This window comes from Rattus norvegicus, chromosome 12 (genome assembly GCF_036323735.1).
Source record: "Rattus norvegicus strain BN/NHsdMcwi chromosome 12, GRCr8, whole genome shotgun sequence".
NCBI classification, from domain to species: domain Eukaryota; kingdom Metazoa; phylum Chordata; class Mammalia; order Rodentia; family Muridae; genus Rattus; species Rattus norvegicus.
The window spans coordinates 43,652,668-43,673,124 of NC_086030.1; the positions used below are offsets into that span (position 1 = coordinate 43,652,668).

The 20,457-nt window shown below is 46.8% G+C and overlaps 1 protein-coding gene across 5 annotated transcripts in view; it reads right to left on the reverse strand.

Annotated features, from left to right (window-relative positions):
• The window catches only part of Med13l (mediator complex subunit 13L), a 197,264-nt gene extending 184,112 nt beyond the window's left edge, over positions 1-13,152 (reverse strand). For 2 of the 5 annotated variants that reach the window (XM_039090173.2, XM_039090172.2), the window contains exon 1: positions 12,626-12,758. In XM_039090173.2, coding sequence (XP_038946101.1) covers positions 12,626-12,697 — 72 coding nt within the window. In that variant the 5' untranslated portion in view covers positions 12,698-12,758. Of the gene's footprint in view, positions 1-11,705; positions 12,596-12,625 lie in introns of those variants that run through there. The other 3 variants (XM_039090175.2, XM_063271538.1, NM_001419791.1) reach the window with 2 other exon arrangements.
• Positions 13,153-20,457: the final 7,305 nt, after the last annotated feature.

Below are 20,457 nucleotides of genomic sequence, written 5' to 3' on the forward strand. Positions count from 1 at the left end.
GCATTGCTAAACAGGCTTTAACACTTATCATTCAGAGCTCACAACTTTCTGAAAATTTTCAAGTCAGCTCTTTTAGATTTTAACAGTGCAGCATACCTACCTTGTAAGAAAATTTCACAATACAATTCAGTTACTTTAGAATACAAATGCCTACCATTCTGAGTCTGTTTGGCGTGTAACTGAGCTCACCACATAAAAACCAACACAAGCCATTTATAGTAATAATGTCATTAGAAAAGTCTCCAAATACGAGGAAACACATCCACTTCAAATCAAGTTTATAAAATAAAGAAGTCGGTTTATTAGCTTTCACAATCCAAAGCATGGGTGCTCATGAAAGTATCTAGTATCTACAGTGTAACTAAATGTTAAAGGGTTCTACAGACAGATTCAAAACAGTGCCATCTGTCAGGATGGCAAAGCCCAACTTCATCATCAGAGTGCCAAAACTAATAAAATATATTTTAAATATATATCTCAGGCACTTCATACACATTAATGAATTGAGTCTGTCTCATTCTGTCTCTCTGACTCTCTCTGTCGCTGCCCCCCAACTTACCACACACACACACACACACACACACACACACACACACACACACACACACAGAGAGAGAGAGAGAGAGAGAGAGAGAGAGAGAGAGAGAGAGAGCGCACTGTGTAGGTCAGAGCATAATTTTTGGGTCCAGAAGCTAGAACTCAGTCATCAAGTGTGTGGCCAGTCTCCTGAGCACCCGGGTCACCCAACAGACATGAACTGAGCTGGGAACCTGACACTAAATCTGTGTCAATGGCACTACTTTAACTACTTCCAAGGCCTCAAACACTAAGAACCTGAGTTTGGGTTAAATGTGCTCTGAAATAAATTCTCCACGATGAGCTGCTCAGGTGTTACTGAAGCTGATTTTCTTGGGGACTGCCATAGGTTGTTAAGATGGCTCTGTGGGTAAAGGTGCTTGCTGCCAAGTCTGAGGACCTGAGTTCAGTCTCCAGAACCATGGTAAAAGGAGAGAACTGACTCCCAGTTCTGAATATTTCCACTTGCATATGCAGGTACACACACAAAAGGGATAAATGTGGGGTTTTTTTTTCACTTTAAAGTAACTACAACCCTTATTTAGAGTCATTATATAACTAAATTTCCTTTAAATATCTATTATTCTAGGATTAAATCACTCTTTACAGGACTTCAGTGCATGTTTTGATTGGAAAGTTACTTTCAAAAGAGATCTACACATATGCACACATGCACACAACTACACATATGCACACAGCTACCTACTCTTCTAAAGCTGAGGAAATGTTCACTTTGGGGGGAGGAGTTGTTTTGTTTTGTTTTGTTTTGACCAGGGTCTCAGCATGCCAGGCTGGCTGACCTGGAGCTCACAGAAACCCTCTGAACATCTGCCTCCCAGTGGTAAGATTAAAGGAATGCACTGCCATGTACAGCGCACCCTTTCTTTCTGAGAAGTATTTTCTGATCCTTGTCCGCCCTCCGTATTCATTCAGTATACAGGCCAACTACGGTCCACCTCCACTGAAAACAAAGGTCACTGCACCACTTACTCAGGGCTTGAGAGAGCAGAAAGTCCGGCAGGCCTATAATCCATTCATTGTGTGCGTCTGCCTGTGCCTGTGCCCCAGTGAGTGTGCTCGAGGAGACACAAGGACAGCATGTGGGAGCCCATCCTCCCATCCCAACTCACCATTCCATGGTGGGGTCCTTCCCTCACTACTGTACCACCCACAGTTGCATGCCAATGCCAAAGCCAAGCTCCCCTGGGTGCTGTGCTCAAGCCCGAGACTTATTAAAGAAAGCTCCTGTTAAACCGGGTATAACACAGGTTTACACAGCTTTAATCCTAGCACTTGAAAGGCAGAAGCAGGCACATCTTCGTGAGTTTGAAGCCAGCCTGGTTCACCTAATGAGTTCCAGGGCAGACACAACTACATAGTAAATACCTGTCTTTAAAAAAAAAAAAAAAAAGATTGTTACAATGAACCACTGTAACATGAAATGCAAAATGCAAAAGCTTTAGTGACAAGTTAATAAATTGTGAGAGTTGTCCTGTGCCCTCCACATACCTGTGGCAACTGTCCTCTTTTCCCCCTCCACACAAATAAATGAAAATTTAAAAGACAGATTTTTTTTTTTAGGATTTTATTTGTTCAAAATAAAATCCAGTGTCTAACCCTTGGACTCCCACTGGAGCTGCAGGGAGCCGGCCCGCCCTGCCCCTCCTCCACACTAGGGCTCTCCCACTCTCTCCCATCCTTAATCTCTAAGAGGCCCCTTCAAAGCCAGGCCAGTGGGGATTTTGCTAAACTACCAGATTATGCCTCTGCCTTTACAGTCTCTCTATTGCTCCTAAATCTACAAAAGCAAACCTTCAATAGGACCTTGCTTTTCCCACTCCCTCAAGAGCCCCAGGCTGGCTCAGAGCCACCTACCCATCAGCTCACCAGGACAACCTCCACCCTCACGGTCACTGACCACTGAGCAGACAGACAGCAAGCCTCTCCTGCCACTCAAGGCCTATAAGTGCCTTAAAAACTGTCATTACCCGGTTGTTTACTCTCATGTCAGAGGAAACCAATCTCGCTGTCTACTGAAAGCACACACTGACTTAAATGCACCCACAGCAGCAGGGTCAAACACAAGTGATCATCATGCAGAAACTACCGTGGAAAATGTGCAGAACCTGAAGGACGGTGGCTCACAGGGCTCAAGAAGTCAGATTTGCCTGTGAAAGAGAGCAGTCCTAGAAAGACTCTTAAACACATATTCAATCCAATACCATTTAACACACCGCTTTTCTTCAATCCATTCTCTTAATAGTTTCTCTATCGTCTTGGATTATCTCCCATTCTCATTTCATGTGCCATCTGCTCGTTTAAGACTTCACGTCTGTCCAGTCTCTGAAATATTTGTCACTTTAGTCATTAGCACCTTGCACAATGCAGCTCTGTCTCCTTAAAGTTCAGAGCTCGATTATTTTAGAAAGCTCAAGATTATTTTAACATCACCATTTCTTAATCTAAACTGGCCTGCCTACACTTTACATTTTCCACCTAATGAAAATTCCACCTCAGTAAGTGTCCGTGCTGTTTTAAAAGGAAGCCGAGAAGCAGGGCCATAAACTAGAGGGTTCTACAGGCCACCTCAGCAAATTCTCCCAAGCAAACTCAAGAGCTGTGACAGAGTCCCACAGAACTCCCTTCTCACTCCCCAGCAGGCCCCAGCCTACTCTCTACCCCTCCCAGGGCCAGCAGAAAGTTCCCCTCTGGTCTTCTCAGTTTCAAGGCATCACGCAGCCCATGCAGCTCCCTCTGGGCCTGACATACAGCATCTCAGAAATTAAATCGTACGTGTAGGTCTTTTCCCCCGTGCGTCAGACCCTTAGCCCTTTGGTAAGTGCAAGCTAGATTTTAATCATTTCTGATGCACACTATTCCTAAATGAATTATACATGTCCTAAATTTCTCAAACACTGCATACAAAAAATTAACATTTCTAAATATTAGTTTATTGGCTATTCCATCCACCCTCACTCCCAAATCCCTTACATCTCCTTGGGTCTCAGAAGTCCTCGTTTTCCACATAAAACAGCAAGCAAAAAGCCTGTGTGTCAGACTGAGGACAGAAGAGCTCTACGGTAGAAACACCAAATCTTTCCTCCTGATAGCATCACAGAACCTGCCAGTGTTCTCACTGTTAATGAAGGGTGCCAGTGAGGAGAGCCAAACTCAGGGGGGGAAGGGGCCTGCACCTCCCTGAAGAACTGCTGCTCATTGTGAACACAGCACCAGGCCTCTCCACACCCTTCAAGCATCCTCCAGCCAACAGTCCTTGTCTGGGCCTGAAGGGCAGGCCCCCTACCTCGGATAGGCACTCCAACTGCCTGAGGCAAGGAGGTCTAGACTGCCTCTGCCAGCCCAAACAACAAGCTAGGGAAAGTGCTGCTGGATCCCTCCCACTGTGGGACAATCCTGAGGGAATAGCAGGAAAGCCATGTTCTCTATCTCTAACAGTCTCCACGTGCAGCACAAGGCAGTGGGAATGAACCCTTTCTAATATTTTAGACTACAGAGTACACCCTCATGGTAACTTCTAGTTCCAATGGTAAAGTTAAGGCCCTATTCACAGTCCGCATGCCTAACAGAAAGACTATAGATCTATGAGGACCCTCCTTCAGTGACAACGCAAAGCTGAGACACGACCAAGGTTGTTCAATGAAAATCAGAAAGTATACAGACCTTAGCTCCTTTCTTTGCAAAACAGAACAAGGGAATCGGCACAGCAGGCTAACCATGATTTGATGTTAAGAATAGTTTTTATCAGGTACTATTTTTGACATTCCTTAAGAACAATCTCAAAATGTTAGCATACTTGCTATTAAAGGTCGAAGAGCTGCCTAGGAAGTCATCCATCAACTACCAAGTAAGAGCCGGGGTTCAATTCCTGGTTTCACCAGTTATAGCTCAGAGTTGGTACGAAATCCTCCAGTACTTAAAATACATACACGGGGAAATCCCAAGTGAGAAGAAAAGCCACATGCAAAGATGGATTCCACATCTCTTTTCACAGCTCACATGTGAGGAAAAACCCAAGAACAGCATAGGTGTGAGCAATTCCATCTCTTTTCCCTTAAAAATGGTGAAAGCTGAGGCTTCCCCCAGCCTTTCAGGTGCCGGCCTGACCAATGCTCACACGGTTATATGCTTGAGGTCTTGGGTGCATGTCTGAAATCCCAGCACCCATGCAGAAGCCTGAGAAGTTCTGAGAAGAGTTACAAAGTGAGTTCTAGACCAGCCAGGATCACTGTGTCTAAAACAAAATATGCTCAAATGATTTTCTCACATGCCCCAACTCAAGTTCACAAGTTGTGTCCAGCCTGATTTGCCCAATCAATAAAAATTTTAAATCGGCCCAAGTTTCTCTATTCCAGTTCACTGCCTAGTGTACTGGGCTCTTTACTGGACTCATAAAAAGTGACCTTGTGGGGCTGGGGATTTAGCTCAGTGGTAGAGCGCTTACCTAGGAAGCGCAAGGCCCTGGGTTCGGTCCCCAGCTCCGAAAAAAAAAAAAAAAAAAAAGAACCAAAAAAAAAAAAAAAAAAAGTGACCTTGTGACTAAAGGCTGAGAAAAAGCCCCCTGCACAGCCTGTAGAACAAAAGGTCAAGGCCCAGACCTAATTCCCAAAGGGTTACAAAACTACAGTTCAGCAAGCGTAGACAATCCTGGATACTGACACGCTAGGGTGCATTCAGTCTTACTAACAAAATCCAGGGACAGAGCTAAACATCTAAATTATGTTATAGCAGTGTGTGTGTGTGTGTGTGTGTGTGTGTGTGTGTGTGTGTGTGTGAGAGAGAGAGAGAGAGAGAGAGAGAGAGAGAGAGAGAGAAAGATAAAATATCTCTATGTAGCTATGTAGCCTTGGCCATCCTGGAACTCTACATAGACCAGGTTGGCCTCAAGCTTGCTCATAGAGCCTGCCCACCTCTCCCTCCTGAGTGGCAGAATTAAATAAAGGCATGAGCCAGCTCAAAGCTCTGCAGTAGCATTTTTTCAATTAGAACCCAAACAAGGGGCTGGGGATTTAGCTCAGTGGTAGAGCGCTTACCTAGGAAGCGCAAGGCCCTGGGTTCGGTCCCCAGCTCCGGAAAAAAAGAACCAAAAAAAAAAAAAAAAAAAAAAAAAGAACCCAAACAAGCGCTGAGGATGCCTCCAGGATGCTTAATAGCATGGAATGAATGCCTAAGTGCAGGGAGAACCAAGATAATTGTGCACTAAAAAACCTCTTCTCCTCAGAGGTGTATCAAGACTCTGAGAGTAGAGCGCTTACCTAGGAAGCACAAGGCCCTGGGTTCAGTCCCCAGCTCCGAAAAAAAGAACCAAAAAAAAAAAAAAAAAAAAAAAAAAAAAAGACTCTGAGAAACTAGTTCCACCTGTGGCAATCACGGAAAGCTTCAGAGAGGAGGTGATCCCGGAACAGATTTTTAAAATGAGCAAGCCTAGTTTGGGGTTGGGGGACAACTGTGGCCCTAGCACTCTTGGGCAGAGGCAGAAAGTCTACCCAGAGCCCCCAAACAAGCTCCAGGTACACAGTGTATCTCTGTCACAAATACTCATCTTCCTAAAGTTTAATAAGATGCTAGAGGGTCACGCTGAAACATTTCCACCATATTACAAAACTCCTGTTCACAATTATCTGTTTTATTTGAAATAAATGCTTTTTTTTTCAATTCTAAGACCAAATGTCTAATGGCCAATTAGTGCTGTGACTTGATACAAATTAAGAATAAATTATAACCAAAAGAAAATAGAAAAAATGCCCTCTTCATTCATTTGTGTGTGCTCAGAAGACGTGTGCAAGTGTGCACACATACATGCACATATCTGTGTCTGCCTGTCCGAGGACAACTATGGAGTTCATTTTCTCCTTCCATTGTGTGGATTCTGGATGTCGGGAACTTGGGGCAAGTACTTCTGCCAAGACCTCTAATAAAGATTCAGTAATCTCAGCACTGCCAAGGCCCAGGCAACTGGATTACCTTCAGTTTGAGGCCAGCCTGGGTTCTCTAGTGAGTTCCTGGCTAGCCTGGGCTACAAAACGATACCCTGTCTCAAAACTAACAAAAAGAGGGGTTGGGTATTTAGCTCAGTGGTAGAGCGCTTGCCTAGCAAGCACAAGGCCCTGGGTTCAGTCCCCAGCTCCGGGGGGGGGGGGGGGGGGGGTACAAAATACAGAAAGCTGTGTGCTTTACTGTGAAGTGATGCAAATACAGCTTTAAGAATATCCTACCACAATTCCCCCAGAATGAGAAAATAAACATTCAGAAACACAGAACTGAAGCAGGAGAGACACCAGTGAAGGAACATTTGCCTTGAGAAAAGTGCTTTCTCCCAATTTCCCTCCGGGAAGAAAGAAGTCATCTTATGGTTTTAGACTAGAATCCAAACAAACGCAAAGAGATCCTTCCTTCAAGGAGGCCTGTGCAGCAGGCATCACCAACATGCGCACAGGGAAGCTTCCTAGCAGCAGCTGTCCCCAGCAGCTGGAAGGGGCGGTCTCCTCACCGCTGCCTTACAAGCAGTACCGTCCAGGAGCACAGGAAAATCCCACAAAGCAACAGATCTCAGCTTTTTAAGATGATTTCACAACTATTTTTAAATCAGCTAAAGCAAAGAAAGGAAACTATGCTGATGCACATAAGCACCTACAACTAAAAAACTGGGCAAGCATGGGCATCTCATTCATGCAAATGAGCCTGAATTTACAACTCCTCATTTATGTTAATATTTACCAAGATGAATGGAATATCACCTCCCCTATGTAATGAAGTCAGTTCTCTCAACAGAACAAAGCTAACACCTTCAAATCTTTCAAATAAACATTGAAAGCATATAGCATAAAGGGGAATTATCTGAGCGGGATCAAAAGGATGTGATCCAGCACTCAATAAGGGAAAGTCAGACATTCCAATAACACAAACACTGAGTCTCTAATTCTAAAACTCTAGGCGGATCCTAAGAGGCAAATGTGTGTTGACTTGTTTTATATTTTTTTTCTTGTTTTGCTGAGAGGGGAAGCTACTCCCACAGGCCATCTAATTTACGCTATCTGATTAACTCCCCTTGCAATGCACTGGATGCTACTTCTTTGCAACAACAAAATTATCTCTAAAATGACAAACAGAGATCAATCCTGGTACACGGCACCTTCTGCAATCTGTCCAGTGCATTCATATGCACTCTATGCACTCGGAGTATCTTAAAGCACGCTAGCAGCAGCGCTGGAGAGTCTCCTCTCAGGGCTTCTAGTAAATGGTTAGAAAGCACAGGTCACCAGTCACACCTACTATCCAACCACATTTTAATTTTCCTAAGCTTTATCTAATCTCTCTCTCTCACCGGCCAGCTCCTGTGAGATAAACATGCCATCCTTTCCACAGGAGGGAAATCGGTACCTGTACTGGCTTAAATAACAATGTTATTATCTTCTGAAAAATAAGTCAAGGCTTCAAAAATATCTATCTCTGAATCAAACTTTGATAGCTGAATTACCATTCAGATAATCTACAGCATCCCAGTACACACTGAGAGTTCCATCTCAATGCTGCCTTTACTCATCTCAGAGTATAGATCCTGGACGTGTCTGATGAATACAATTAGCCCACAATTAACTAGGCTAAATTAGCTAGCGAACAAAAAAGATCAATTTTCCATACTAATTAGCGTAAGTCACATCTATGAGCTAACGGTATTTAAAGAAATACCTTGAGAGACTTTTTTTCTATATACATCATCTAACATGTCCATGGCAAAACGACCAGAGTGCCTGCACACACTCTACAAACACTTCCTGTCTGGCACACAAAGAGAATGGAATGGGCCGGCCTGCTTCGCCATGAGCATGGCAGGGCCTCTGGCACATGTGGATCTCAGGCACATTATTTCGCTTTAAATTATGAACGCATCACACGTACAAATGGCTCTTTAAAACGGTCCAGTAAACTGCTACACTATGCCTTAAATTGCTGTCTATTATGTACTTAAAAATATTTACTAGCAATTGGAGGTTAATATGGCAACCATTACCGGGTAGCAATTATTGCCATTAAAAAAATATAAATACTATAATGCCATGTGCTACTAACAACAAATGCTGAAAACACATTGGCATATTATAAATATTTTCATTAAAGGAAATGAACCATCATGAAAAAGATGCTTTAAACGTACACTTATTTTAAATATTAAAACTGCAAACTGGACAAAAAAACCCAAAAACAAAAAAGCCTGTGAGTGTATCTGGACGCTCTGACACCTTGGCAAATCTTCCCTCCTCTCCATCCCGCACTCCCCACTCTAGCTTCTAGGTTCCCAGCAGCTCAAGTTTTCTACAGTTACAACTACCTTCCTTTCCTTAGGGCACAGAGAAGGCCCATAAGACAACAGGAAATTACATCTACAACAAATTACCCTAAAAGCTTCAGAAACAAAATGAATGGCCCTGGGTAAGACATTAAGTACTAATGGGTGTACACGTGTTTTAATTCAGTGAGGATTTGACAGCATTATTCAGTTACCTACAGCCAAGGAGAATTTAAGCAAACCAGACATGAATGTGGAGAAAATATCTAGAACCTAGAAGTGTCCCCCAAGTCCCAGTACCCAACATACTTAAGTCTAACCTAAAGGGCACAGAGTCACTTTCTCCACAGTATCTCAAAAGAAACACAGAAAGATACACTGGGCATCTGGAAACTATAATGTTTCTTCACTAAGGGATGAGTTCAGGGCCACATTTTCTACAGGGCCACACTGCTACATTTTCCAAAAATGAAAACTAAGCACACTTAACTTGATGGACAGCATGAGAAAAGTTTTGTGTCACAAAGGACCAGTCAGGCACAAATTTCCTGCAGCAGTGGCTACAAATCTCACAGGAGGAAGAGTGAGAATCAGCACAACGAGGACCCACATCATATGCATCCAATGGCCTTTCACAGGTTAGGGTGGGGGTGGAGACAGAAAAGAAAGGCTAGGAAATGGGACTCCGGGCAGTGTCAGAAAACAAACTCAGTAAGAGACGAGGAACAAGAATCTAGGGGGCCTGATTGCCCAGTCAGCCTCTGCTCAGCCCTGGTATTGGCCTCAGGATCTCAGGAAGGCGTGGCTCATGGTTCCCTCAAGGCTCGGCTCCAGCTTACACCTCCATCCACGATAACAGGAGCATGTGGGTGGGCAGTGTTCTAGAAGTGACTATGCTCTGCTCAGAAACAAAACTGCAGGCCAAACTGTTCAAAAACACAAAATGCTAGGTTCCTAGAGTTCTTCTGACACAAAACATGATTTTGAAAAGATGACAACTGCCTCTCCTATGGAATCAACTCTTCTATACAATATTCTTTAGGCAATGTATTCTCGATAAGGTAAGTTGTTGCTGTGTGTGCACACTCTTCAGGGAAAAAAATCTCAACTAAGAATCAGAAAAAAGGACTAAAGGCAGTTTGTCCTTGGTTTTGGTTTTCTGTGGGTCTTTTTTTTTTTTTTTTTTTTTTTGGTTCTTTTTTTCCGGAACCCAGGGCCTTGCGCTTCCTAGGTAAGCGCTCTACCACTGAGCTAAATCCCCAGCCCCGGGTCTCTTTTATTATTAGGTTTGGTTTTTTAAAAATTTTAGGGCTAGAAAGATGACTCCAGGGTTAAGAGCACTGGCTAATCCTCCAGAGGACCTGGGTCCAATTCCCATCACCTACAGGGCAGCTTACAATGGTCTCCAATTCCAACCCCAAGAAATCCAACACCCTCACACAAGTACACAAGGAAGCCAAACAACAATCAGTGCTTATAAAATAAAGATAAAGTTCTTAAAAATTAAACACCATTTATCCACCTCCATATAAACAGTCTACATTTTTAAACCAATCTAAATCTAAACCAATTTCTGCATTCCAAAATTAGTCACCCAAAAAGTTAATTGTACTTTATATTCCAAAGTCAACTTTTTGGTTTAAATATGTTAGGGGAGAAATACCCAGAATGCAGTCAAAATCAAAGTTCAGAATCTTCAACAAAGAATCTCTTCTCTACCCCCTCACTCGCTGAAGCTGAGAGAAATGAGGAAGGATCCTAGAGTTGGGCTGTTCAGCCGGGCAGGCTTGCATTTGCCCGCACAACACATTGTATATAAATTAGCCACATGCACACAGCACTGCTGCTCAGCGTGATGACAGTAATGTGGCCAACTAACGTGGCTGACTTGGTTATTTTAATTACCTGTAAAAGTGTCATTGTGATCGCCCAGTCGACAAATTGGGGGGGGGGGGGGGGAATACCCTGCTAGTCAATACATTTGCTGATCTATGAAGGTCCCTGAATCTAATACTAAATGACAAACAGGGGAAGTGGGGGTGGAGGGGTGAAAAAAGAGGCAGAAGTAGTTTTATCTCACATCAAAAGATCAAGAGTAAATTCCCACAGTAGTAAAAGGAAGAACCCCAACTGCTAACTGAATCTTGAAACTCAGCCTCTGGATAAAATTCGGGGTGACCTGCAATCAGTCTGCTTACAAGAGTGGAAGCAGGGGTACTGTGTCACTCAGTCTTTGTAGGCCAAAATCATGCTTGATTTCTTTATCGGCATGAAAACAGAATGACACTTCCAAAGTTGGCAACAATTCGTATTTCTCCACTAATCTCCAAGGGGAGAAAAAACATCTATGCCACCCATAATTAAATGTAACTAATTACAATTTGAACACTAAATTATTTATCCAGTGTAAACAGGGACTAAGGAAAAAAAGCTTCTATCTACAGCAGGGGTTCCAGAAAATAATTTGCAATAAACGCATGCTTTCCAAAAGGCAGCACCCATAACGCTCCCCCACCAAAATTGGGCACACAACTTAAAATAAGTTCAGTTTTTAAGGCTAAATTAAATAGGCCGTTCAACCAATTTTCCAATTATATTCTACACTTGAAACATAATTGCCTTACATCTGTTTACAAATCTTTGCTCAATATTTAAACAAATTCTTACTCTCCGGGGCACAGAGCTCCACATACAGTAACTCAGGCACAAAGCGCGTATTTAAAGACCACGCACTCCCATTATCAGTCTAAGCGCCAGGTTTAACAACGCGAATGTTTTCAGAGCTAGGTAATACGACCCAATAAAAAGCAAAGATGGCATTTACCACCAAATGTCACTGCCACCGCCAGGAAAGAGTTGCTGGAGCCCTATACATTTTTAATTTCGATGAATCGAGCCGCCGCCACCCGGTGCCAGGCTTCCAGAAGAACAATTGACACCCTAAATGGTTCGAGATTAAGGCAGGCGATGCACTTCCAAAGCAAAAGTTGTCAATTATCAGAGGCGAGAGCGGGAGAGGCGAGGCGAAGGCAGATAAAAGCGATGTTATCAAACCGCCCAGCTTGTTGCTCGCGCGCGCGTGTGTGTGTCTGTGTGTGTGTGTGTGTGTGTGTGTGTGTTCCTTGTTAAGGCAGAGAAAACAGTTTTTAAAGGCAGCGGAGGAGAGCGAGGAGCACCAGCTTCCTCCACCTTCCGTGGGCTCCGAGCAACGGCTCTCCCGCTCTCCGGCATAGTAAGCCTCGAGAGGCGGGCGGCTGTCCGTGTTTACAACCGCGCGAGCTCCAGCTGCCAGAGTCCTTTGCCTGACACCATCGCCTTCCATCAACTGTTTTCGGGCGAAATCGCAGGTGTCATTGTGGAATTTAAAAAGAGAGAGAGGGAGGTAGAAAGAAAGAAAAATTCAGAAAGCAGACACGGGCGAGCGGCCGATCCGATCGGGAGAGAGAGGGCGAGCCTGCAGATCACCGGCGCCGGCGGCTGCACAAGGCGGAGAAGCCTTCCACATTTCGGGAAGGAGGAGGAAAAAAAAAAAAGAAAGAAAAAAGAGGGGGAAGGGGAGGGGAGGGGTGTGATTGCCACGGAGGTGGGCGCTCCGAGCGCGCCCCGGCGTCCGCAGCGCCCCGACTTCCACACGCACGTCCACGCCGGGCGCCGCGCTCGCCGACGCCGCCAGGGCTCCGGGAGGAGAAAGTTGCGCGGCGGGGAGGTCGCGCCCCCCACCCGGGCCCCCGCCCCGCCACTCACCAGCGAGAAGAGGTTAGAGTGACAATCCTCCAGGCTCGCCCCGTTCGCCACCCAGTTCGCCGCGGCGGTCATGGTCCTCCGCGAGCCCGGCCGCCAGAGCGGGGCATGTCGGAGCGGGCCGGGCCGGGCGGCGGCTCGCGGGCACCGGGGCGCGAGGCCCGCGCGGGAGGCCCGAGGGCGGCGGCGGCGGCAGCGGGGGGCGCGGCGCGGCAACGCCGCCCGCCTCTGTCGCGCAGGGCCGCCGCCTCCGCCTCCGCCTCGCCGCCTCGTCGGCCGCCTTGTTTATCTCCAGCCGGCGGGCGACTCGCCCTCGGCCGCGCCGGCGCGTGAGGCACGCGAGCCCCGCAGCCGCCCGGAGCCGCCGCCGCCGCCGCCGCCGCGCGAGCCCGCGAAGGGGGGGGTGCGGACGAAGCCAGCGGGCGACCCCGGCAGCCGAGCGCCGTCCCCTCCTTCCTCTTCCTCCCCACCCCCCCCTCCTCCCCAGTCGGCCGCGCTTCTCCTCCCTCCCCGGGCTCGCTCGCTCTGACAGCAATGGCGGCCGCCGACCGCGGCTCGGCCCGCCATTGGCTGCGGTGCGTCACGTGACGGGCGCCGGCCGCGCGGGGGGCGGGGGAGGGGCCGCGGCGGCGGCGGTGGCTCGCGGGAGGCGCTGCTGAGCCGAGCGCGGCCCTCTCGGAGCGGGGACGGAGCCAGGGAGGGAGAGAAAGAGGTGCGGGCTGCCGTGGGACGCCGGGGCTGCGTGGACGCCCCGCCCTGGGCGCGGGCGCGCGTCAGTCGCGGGCCGAGGAGGCCGCGGCTTCCCCGGCGCGGCCTCCGAGCCCTATTAGCTGCTCCGGCCTGAAGCGCGGCGTGGGCCGGCCGGGCCTGTTGGAGCGAGCCGAGGAGTGTCTCCTCGGAACCTCGCGCCCGCCGGCCGTATCGCACCGGGCGGAGGAGTAGGATTCGGAGACACAAAGGCAGCGAGGCGCTTGCCCGGGGCCGCGGGATTCGAACCCGGGCATCGGGAAGCCAGGGCTCCGGGCTAGCTGCCTACGGAGCGCTGAGCTCCTAAAGCACCCGTGCTTCTGGAGCCCTTCGCGCCCACTCTGTGTGTGCGTGCACGCAGGCATTCCTTGCATAGATGATCCCAACGCTCTTAGGTGCCACATTCACACTGTGCTATGTGGGGAGCAGGCCCTGCCTCCAGCTCCAAGCGGTCAATAACCAGCATTCCTTCTTCAGAGTAATGGGGCTGGAAGAAGTGCTGATACAGGAGACTGCCCTCCAGGAGTTTTTGGCCCCAAAATAGAGAAAAGGAAAAAGTTGACTTGAAAAGAGGTAGAATTATCGGGGTGTGGTGGGGCATGACTGTAATCTCAGCACTTAGAGGCAGGTAATCTCTGGGAGTTCCAGACCAGCGTGGTCTACACTGTCTCAAAGAAACAAAGGAAAAATAAAACGCTGTTGAGAGTGATGGGAGCGAAATAAAGGGGAGACGAATCTTACATACCAATTGGAGCTTTGAAAGTACCACAAACCTTAAACCCTGCAACGAAGGTGGCTCATACACATAGGTCACTTTGCAGAGTCCTCAGAAACTAGTGAGCTAGCTCGGGTGCATCCCCAAGTTACTGAGTGGCTGAACACCGGAACTATCTGAATTCAGAAGGCTCTAGAAAGGATGCCAGGAGCTGGCTTTGCTATGCCTAGCTGTGACCCTGCCCGACAAAGTTTAACTATGCCTCATTTTCTAATCTGTCCAAAGCAAATCCTAATTGCTGACCTGCTGACCTCAAGCCACACATTTCTGTTAAGATGCTATTGAGGGAATCGTTACAAGGGGGATGCCCAACACTTTATGCACACATGTAGTGTTACTGAGACCTGAGCAGCCAGTCAGACGGTCCATCATACCCAGAGTCCACCCATATTCATCACACACAGGCTACAGCCTACTAGCTGGTCACAGACTAAGCAAGTTAGACGGGAAAGGAAAAGGGAGGTGAGAGGGGTTCGGCACAGGATCAAAAACAAACAAACAAGAAACAGTTTACATATCAGGAATGCTAGCATTTTATTTTAAAAAATTGCTCAACTTTATGTATCGCTAGGACCAAATATTTATGTCCCATTCACAATTCATGTTGAAAGCCTACAAGGGGCAGCTTTTCGACATGGTAATTAGCACGTGGGTGGAGTCCTTGTCTTGAGATCAGTGACCACAGAAGAGACATAGGAAAACTCGAGTTCCTCCTTGCCATAGGAAGCCATTACCAGGAAGGCAGCTGTAACTAGACCAAAATAGGTCAACGCCTTGGCCTTGGTCTTCCCGGCTTCCAAAGCTGAGCAAATAAATTGCTGTTGTTTGTGCCATTAAGGCTGCAGAAATTTGGTTAACACGAGCAGTTCAGAGAGACTCGGGTCTACCAAAAGGAAATCAGAAATGGAAATCATACTGTCAGTCTCAGGTTTTACACGTACAGAAGGATGTTTCCTTCTGAGTAGGAAGGACAGGGATATAAAATAGCATCATGGCTTCTCCACTGGGGCTGAAGGGATGGCTCAGTGGTTAAGAGCACTAGTTCCTCTTACAGAGGACCCGGGTTCAGTTCCCAGCACCTATAACCATCTGGAACTCCAGTTCTCTTCAGCCTCTTCTTCTGCCTTCTACAAACACTACACTATATACACTACTATATAATGATACATAGAGACAAAGAAGCAAAACACATACATTTAATTTGTAAGAATTTTTAATACATAGAATTACATTTACAATGGGTACTCTCTTTGGCCCAGTAATCCTCTTCAGAGCAGTTCAGGCATATATACAAGATGTATAAAGGCTTGGAATGTGTAACTAGTATGAGGCTGCCATGTTGTCTGTAAGCCAGAAACTGGAGTCAGCTATGTGTACAGCCATCAGGGAATAGCCAACCAAATAATTTAATTCCATGCAGCCATTAGAAATAATGAGTTGGTGCTATTCGTTCTCAATGAGAACGACCCAAAGCGTGGATTAACTGAGATAGCCCTGGAAAGGTTACCATGACACCACATGTAACATCAGATGCCCCTTGGGAGCGGAACCGGGGCACTGAGGGATGGAGTGGAGAGGGGAATCAGATTTCACTTTTTTTTTCCTTTTTTCCTTCTTTTAAAATACAAAGTGCGCTTATCACCTATCCGTCCCATAATAACAGTAATAAACCACAGAAGTCAACCCATAAGTGAAATTGGAAACAGAGCAGTCGAAGGCGCCGTGATAGCAACTTGAAAAGCAGGATAAAGCTGAGCATGGTGGAAACACCCTCCAACAGGAGAGAGCCGAAAAGGAAGGTCCCTGTGTTTGGAGTCAGCCTGGGCTGCGCTGTAAGACTTTATTTCAAAACTATGAGAGTGAGAGGGGTGGAGGGGAGAGAAGAAGAGACTGGGAGAAGTGAAGCCAATAAAAAACAAGACCAGAATAAGCAAAACCCAGGGGTTTTCTTGCCTGTCATATTCAGGGCCCCAGACTGGAAAAGGGGAAACCCCAGAACCTCTGCCAGTGAGTATCCTGGCGACAGGTATTTAGAACCAGAGCCCCGAGGAACTGGGAGCCTTTCTCTCAGATCAGCCACTCAGCATCTCTCTCTCTCTCTCTCTCTCTCTCTCTCTCTCTCTCTCTCTCTCTCTTTTCTTTTCTTTTCTTTTTTTTTTTTTTTTTGGTTCTTTTTTTTTTTTCAGAGCTGGGATCGAACCCAGGGCCTTGCGCTTCCTAGGCAAGCGCTCTACCACTGAGCTAAATCCCCAACCACTCAGCATCTCTTAAGCCTCAGTTTCTTCCCATTTCTCCACGGCTGCAGGCTGCCGGGGTAACCTTCAGGTCAGTCCTACCTGGGAACTCCTTGGCCTCCCTGCACAGTTGAGATGGCTGATAAGGATCCGAGGAGTTCTTACTCAATAGAGAAAGCACTGGGAGTTGGTGGCTAAACTCAGGAGATAAGATAAACACTAAGCAAAACAAAAGTCAGAGTGGGGGGCCCCCTGGGAAGTAGCAGGAACAGGCTGGGACTTGAAGTCCCGTTCCTTAGGTGCAAGAACCTCATCTGTGCCCAGTGGCTGAGTTTACTCACAAGTGTTGTTTCACAGGAAGGAAATAAAAGTCCCACTGCGTGCAGAGACCTCGGGTCTCGTTCTCTGAGGTCAGATGGGTTCCCTTTCACCGTTAGGAAATGTAGTAGCAGAGAAAATGGAAGCAAACAGGACCAGAGGAGGAAGTGTCTGTTAGACAGAGAGAAGAGAAGGAAGACGCTGCTTCTGCAGTGTGGGGAAAGGATAACGCTTTCGAGCCTCGGGCACCTGGGCTCCAATTCCCAGCTGTGCAGGTCCCTAGCTGTGCAGCCCTGCGAGGGTCACTTAACCCTGTGACCTGCCTTTCTTCCCAAGTGCTCGGAGTCCCAGAACGATAACTCCGGGAGAGCACTTCTCACAGTGCGAGCTCCCCAGGCAGTAATCAATACCTTACAATCACCAGCCACTTGTCCATCTTTGGACAAGAGGAGGTGTCATCCGGTCACTTCCTATGGAGATTGTTGGTTTGTTTTTGTTTTGTGTGGTTTTTCTCCCTTCGACGTGCTTTTCTTAGATTACTTGGCAAACTCTGGGGGAAGCAGAATGCAGACTCTGGTGAATACTGTGTGGATGGATACCATAGGCTGGAGAGATGGCTCATTATATTAAGGACATGCTACGCAAGCATAAGTACCTGAATCAGGAGCCACAGCATCCACAGAAAGGCCAGGTCGCCTGTCCACCTGTACCTATATGCTAACGGGTAGGGTAGGGCAGGTGTGTCCCCAAAGCCTGATGGCCAGCCAGTTTAGCCAATTAGGGAGGTGTAATTTCAATGAGAGACTCTGCCTCCAAAATAAAAACAAACAAAAATCCCCCAAACATATGGAGAATAGTAAGAAAGAGCATACGGTGTCTGGCCTCTGCAAGCATGTGCATACGTGTGCATGCCCATAATCACATCTGCACACACACACACACACACACACACACACACATGCATGTGCATCCACGTGCACACACCATATACACACCCGAAATAAGAATCTGAAAGCACACTCCTAGGCTGGAGAGATGGCTCAGCAGTTACAGCCCTTCCTGCTCCAGGAGAGGACTCCAGTCCAGTTCCCAGCACCTACCCAGAAACTCACAACTGCCTGGGACTCATCTCCAGGGGAATCCGACGCCCTCTCCTGGTCTCTGTAGGCAACTACTCCTCTCACACATAAACACACACACACACACACACACACACCACCACCACCACCACCACCAACAACAACAACAACAACAACAATAAGAACAAGCCTTTTGAAGATCAAACTCACCACCCCCCCAGAAAGAAAATACCAACTTTTGCATCCCACTGAGACATCCAAGGCTCATGCCCTGCTAGGAATCTGGGCTCTCTCTTCCTTCCGTACCCAGACCAACCAACCCGACTTCAAGATACATCTCTTTGTTTTTCCTAAGGTTTAGGGTTTTGTTTTGTTTTGTTTTGTTTTGTTTTTGTTTTTGTTTTTTTCCTTTTCTTTTTTTAGGAGCTGGGGACCGAACCCAGGGCCTTGCACTTGCTAGGCAAGCGCTCTACCACTGAGCTAAATCCCCAAACCCGTTTTGTTTTGTTTTGATTTTACTTTTTGTGAAAATGTGATCATGGGACACATACTATTTGACAGTCTGCCTTTTCCTCCCATTTAACCATTTATTACAAATACATCTCCAGGCCCATATATCTGCATCTAACTCCCTGTTTTGTTAGTTATGTGATGTCTCATAGAATACCTGGGCCATAATGTATCCAATTATTCCCCTGTTCCCGAACATTCAGTGAGGTTTCCAGGGTTTGTTTTTTTTTTTTTTCTTCTCCCACTTTACATAAAGGGCACCGTAAATATCCTTATCTATAGATTCTTACAGACTGACATTTTTATTTCTTCGGAATCGTTTCCCAAACGCAATTACTTTTTTATTGTTAGCAAATGTATGTTTTTATTTTTCATAAATACAGCCAGGGAGCTGGGGTGTGGCTCAGAAACAAAGCGCTTGCCAAGAACATGAAAGGTCCTGGGTTCAATCCCCAACATTGCAGGGAAAGAAAGCGATCTGGCAAGATGGCACGCACGCATGCACACACACACACACACACACACACACACACACACACACGCACACACGCGCACGCATCAGGGGGTTGGATAATATTATCAAACAGATATCATGTAAGAATAAATAAATGCATAAGAAGCTAGCGACACAGCTCCGTCGGCAGAGGGCTTGTTGTCTAGCATGCAGAAAGCCTTGAGTTTATTTCCCAGTATCCCATCAACAAGTAATGGTGGCGCGCACGTCTACCGTCTCAGTGCTCCTCAACAGCCGAGGTGGGGAGCAGGAGATACATATTCAAGGACATCCTCAGCTGTATTGTGAGTTTGAGGCCGGCCCAGGCTACATGGCACCCTGCCTCAAAAAATAAAGAACAGAATCAATGGATGATAAACAAGGCCAGAAGACTTTCCCACAGAGGTTGTAGCAGTCCACGCTGCCTGAAGCCATACGGGGAAAGGGGTTGGAAACCTACAGATCCTCGAAGCCCTGCCAGCCTTTCTGTGTGGTGCCAATCCGTACTTTCTCACTTTTGCCAACCTGATGAAAACTGGCACCAATATTTCAGTGTACTCTCCCAGAACTGAAGTGAGGCTGATCTCTCTCAACCTCTCTTGGCCACCATGGCTGCCCACAGTTCCTTGATGGTTGCTGGCTGTTAGGGGCAGCAGCTCAGAGCAGCAGAAGCTCCTGTGACAGGATCTCTAGGGTGGCTGTGGCTGCTCTTTGGCATTGAAGGCTGACACGGACAAGGCAATTCGTTGACACCACTCCATAAAAGTCGCTGGCCCGACCTAGGCATGTTTTTACGCCTTCATTTCCGTAATTCGATTTTTAGGCTATGGCGTTGAGTTACCCCTCCAGGAATGGTTTTATAGCAGCGGTTCTCAACCTTCCTAATGCTGAGATCCTTTAATACAGTTCTTCATGTTGTGGTAACACACACCCACCCCACCCCTGCCATAAAATTATTTCATTGCTACTTCATAGCTAAAATTTTGCTACTGTTGTAAATCATAATGTAAATTATCTGGTATGCAGGATACAATGACCCTTCTGAAAGGGTTAATTAATCCCCCTAAAAGCTTGGAGACCCACAGGTTGAGAACTACTGCTTTACAACACTCAAATTGTGATACTCTGGGCAGCAAGAGCTTTGCTCACAACCGGGAGAGGTTTCCTAATTCTCTTAGCCTCTCTCAATAACCAATGGAGTCAAAACTGTGGGAGTGAGGTGTGAAACTGCCTCATGTGACAGGGGCAGGCTGTAAGGCCTAGAGAGATGGCTCAGGTGTTAAGAGCACTCGTTGATGTTCTAGGGGACCCAAGTTCATATTCCCAGCACCCACATGCCAGCTCACAACTGTCTGTAACTCCCGTTGCAGGGGATCTGACACCCTCACACAGACATACATGCAGTCAAAGCACCAATATATATAAAATAAACATTTAAAAAAAATCAGGCTAAAGGCAAGCCTGTGGGGCATTTTCTTAATTAGTGATTGATGGCAGAAGGCAGGTCACCCCATTGTGAGTGGTGCCATCCCTAGGCAGGTGATCCTAGTTCTACCGGAAAGCAGGCTGATCTGTAATTACAGATTATCATAATCTACTGAAGGAAATTATCTATGTAAATGTTGATGGTGACGTAAAAATAGTCTCATAATAGTACTTACCTGAAGTTGTTGAGATTA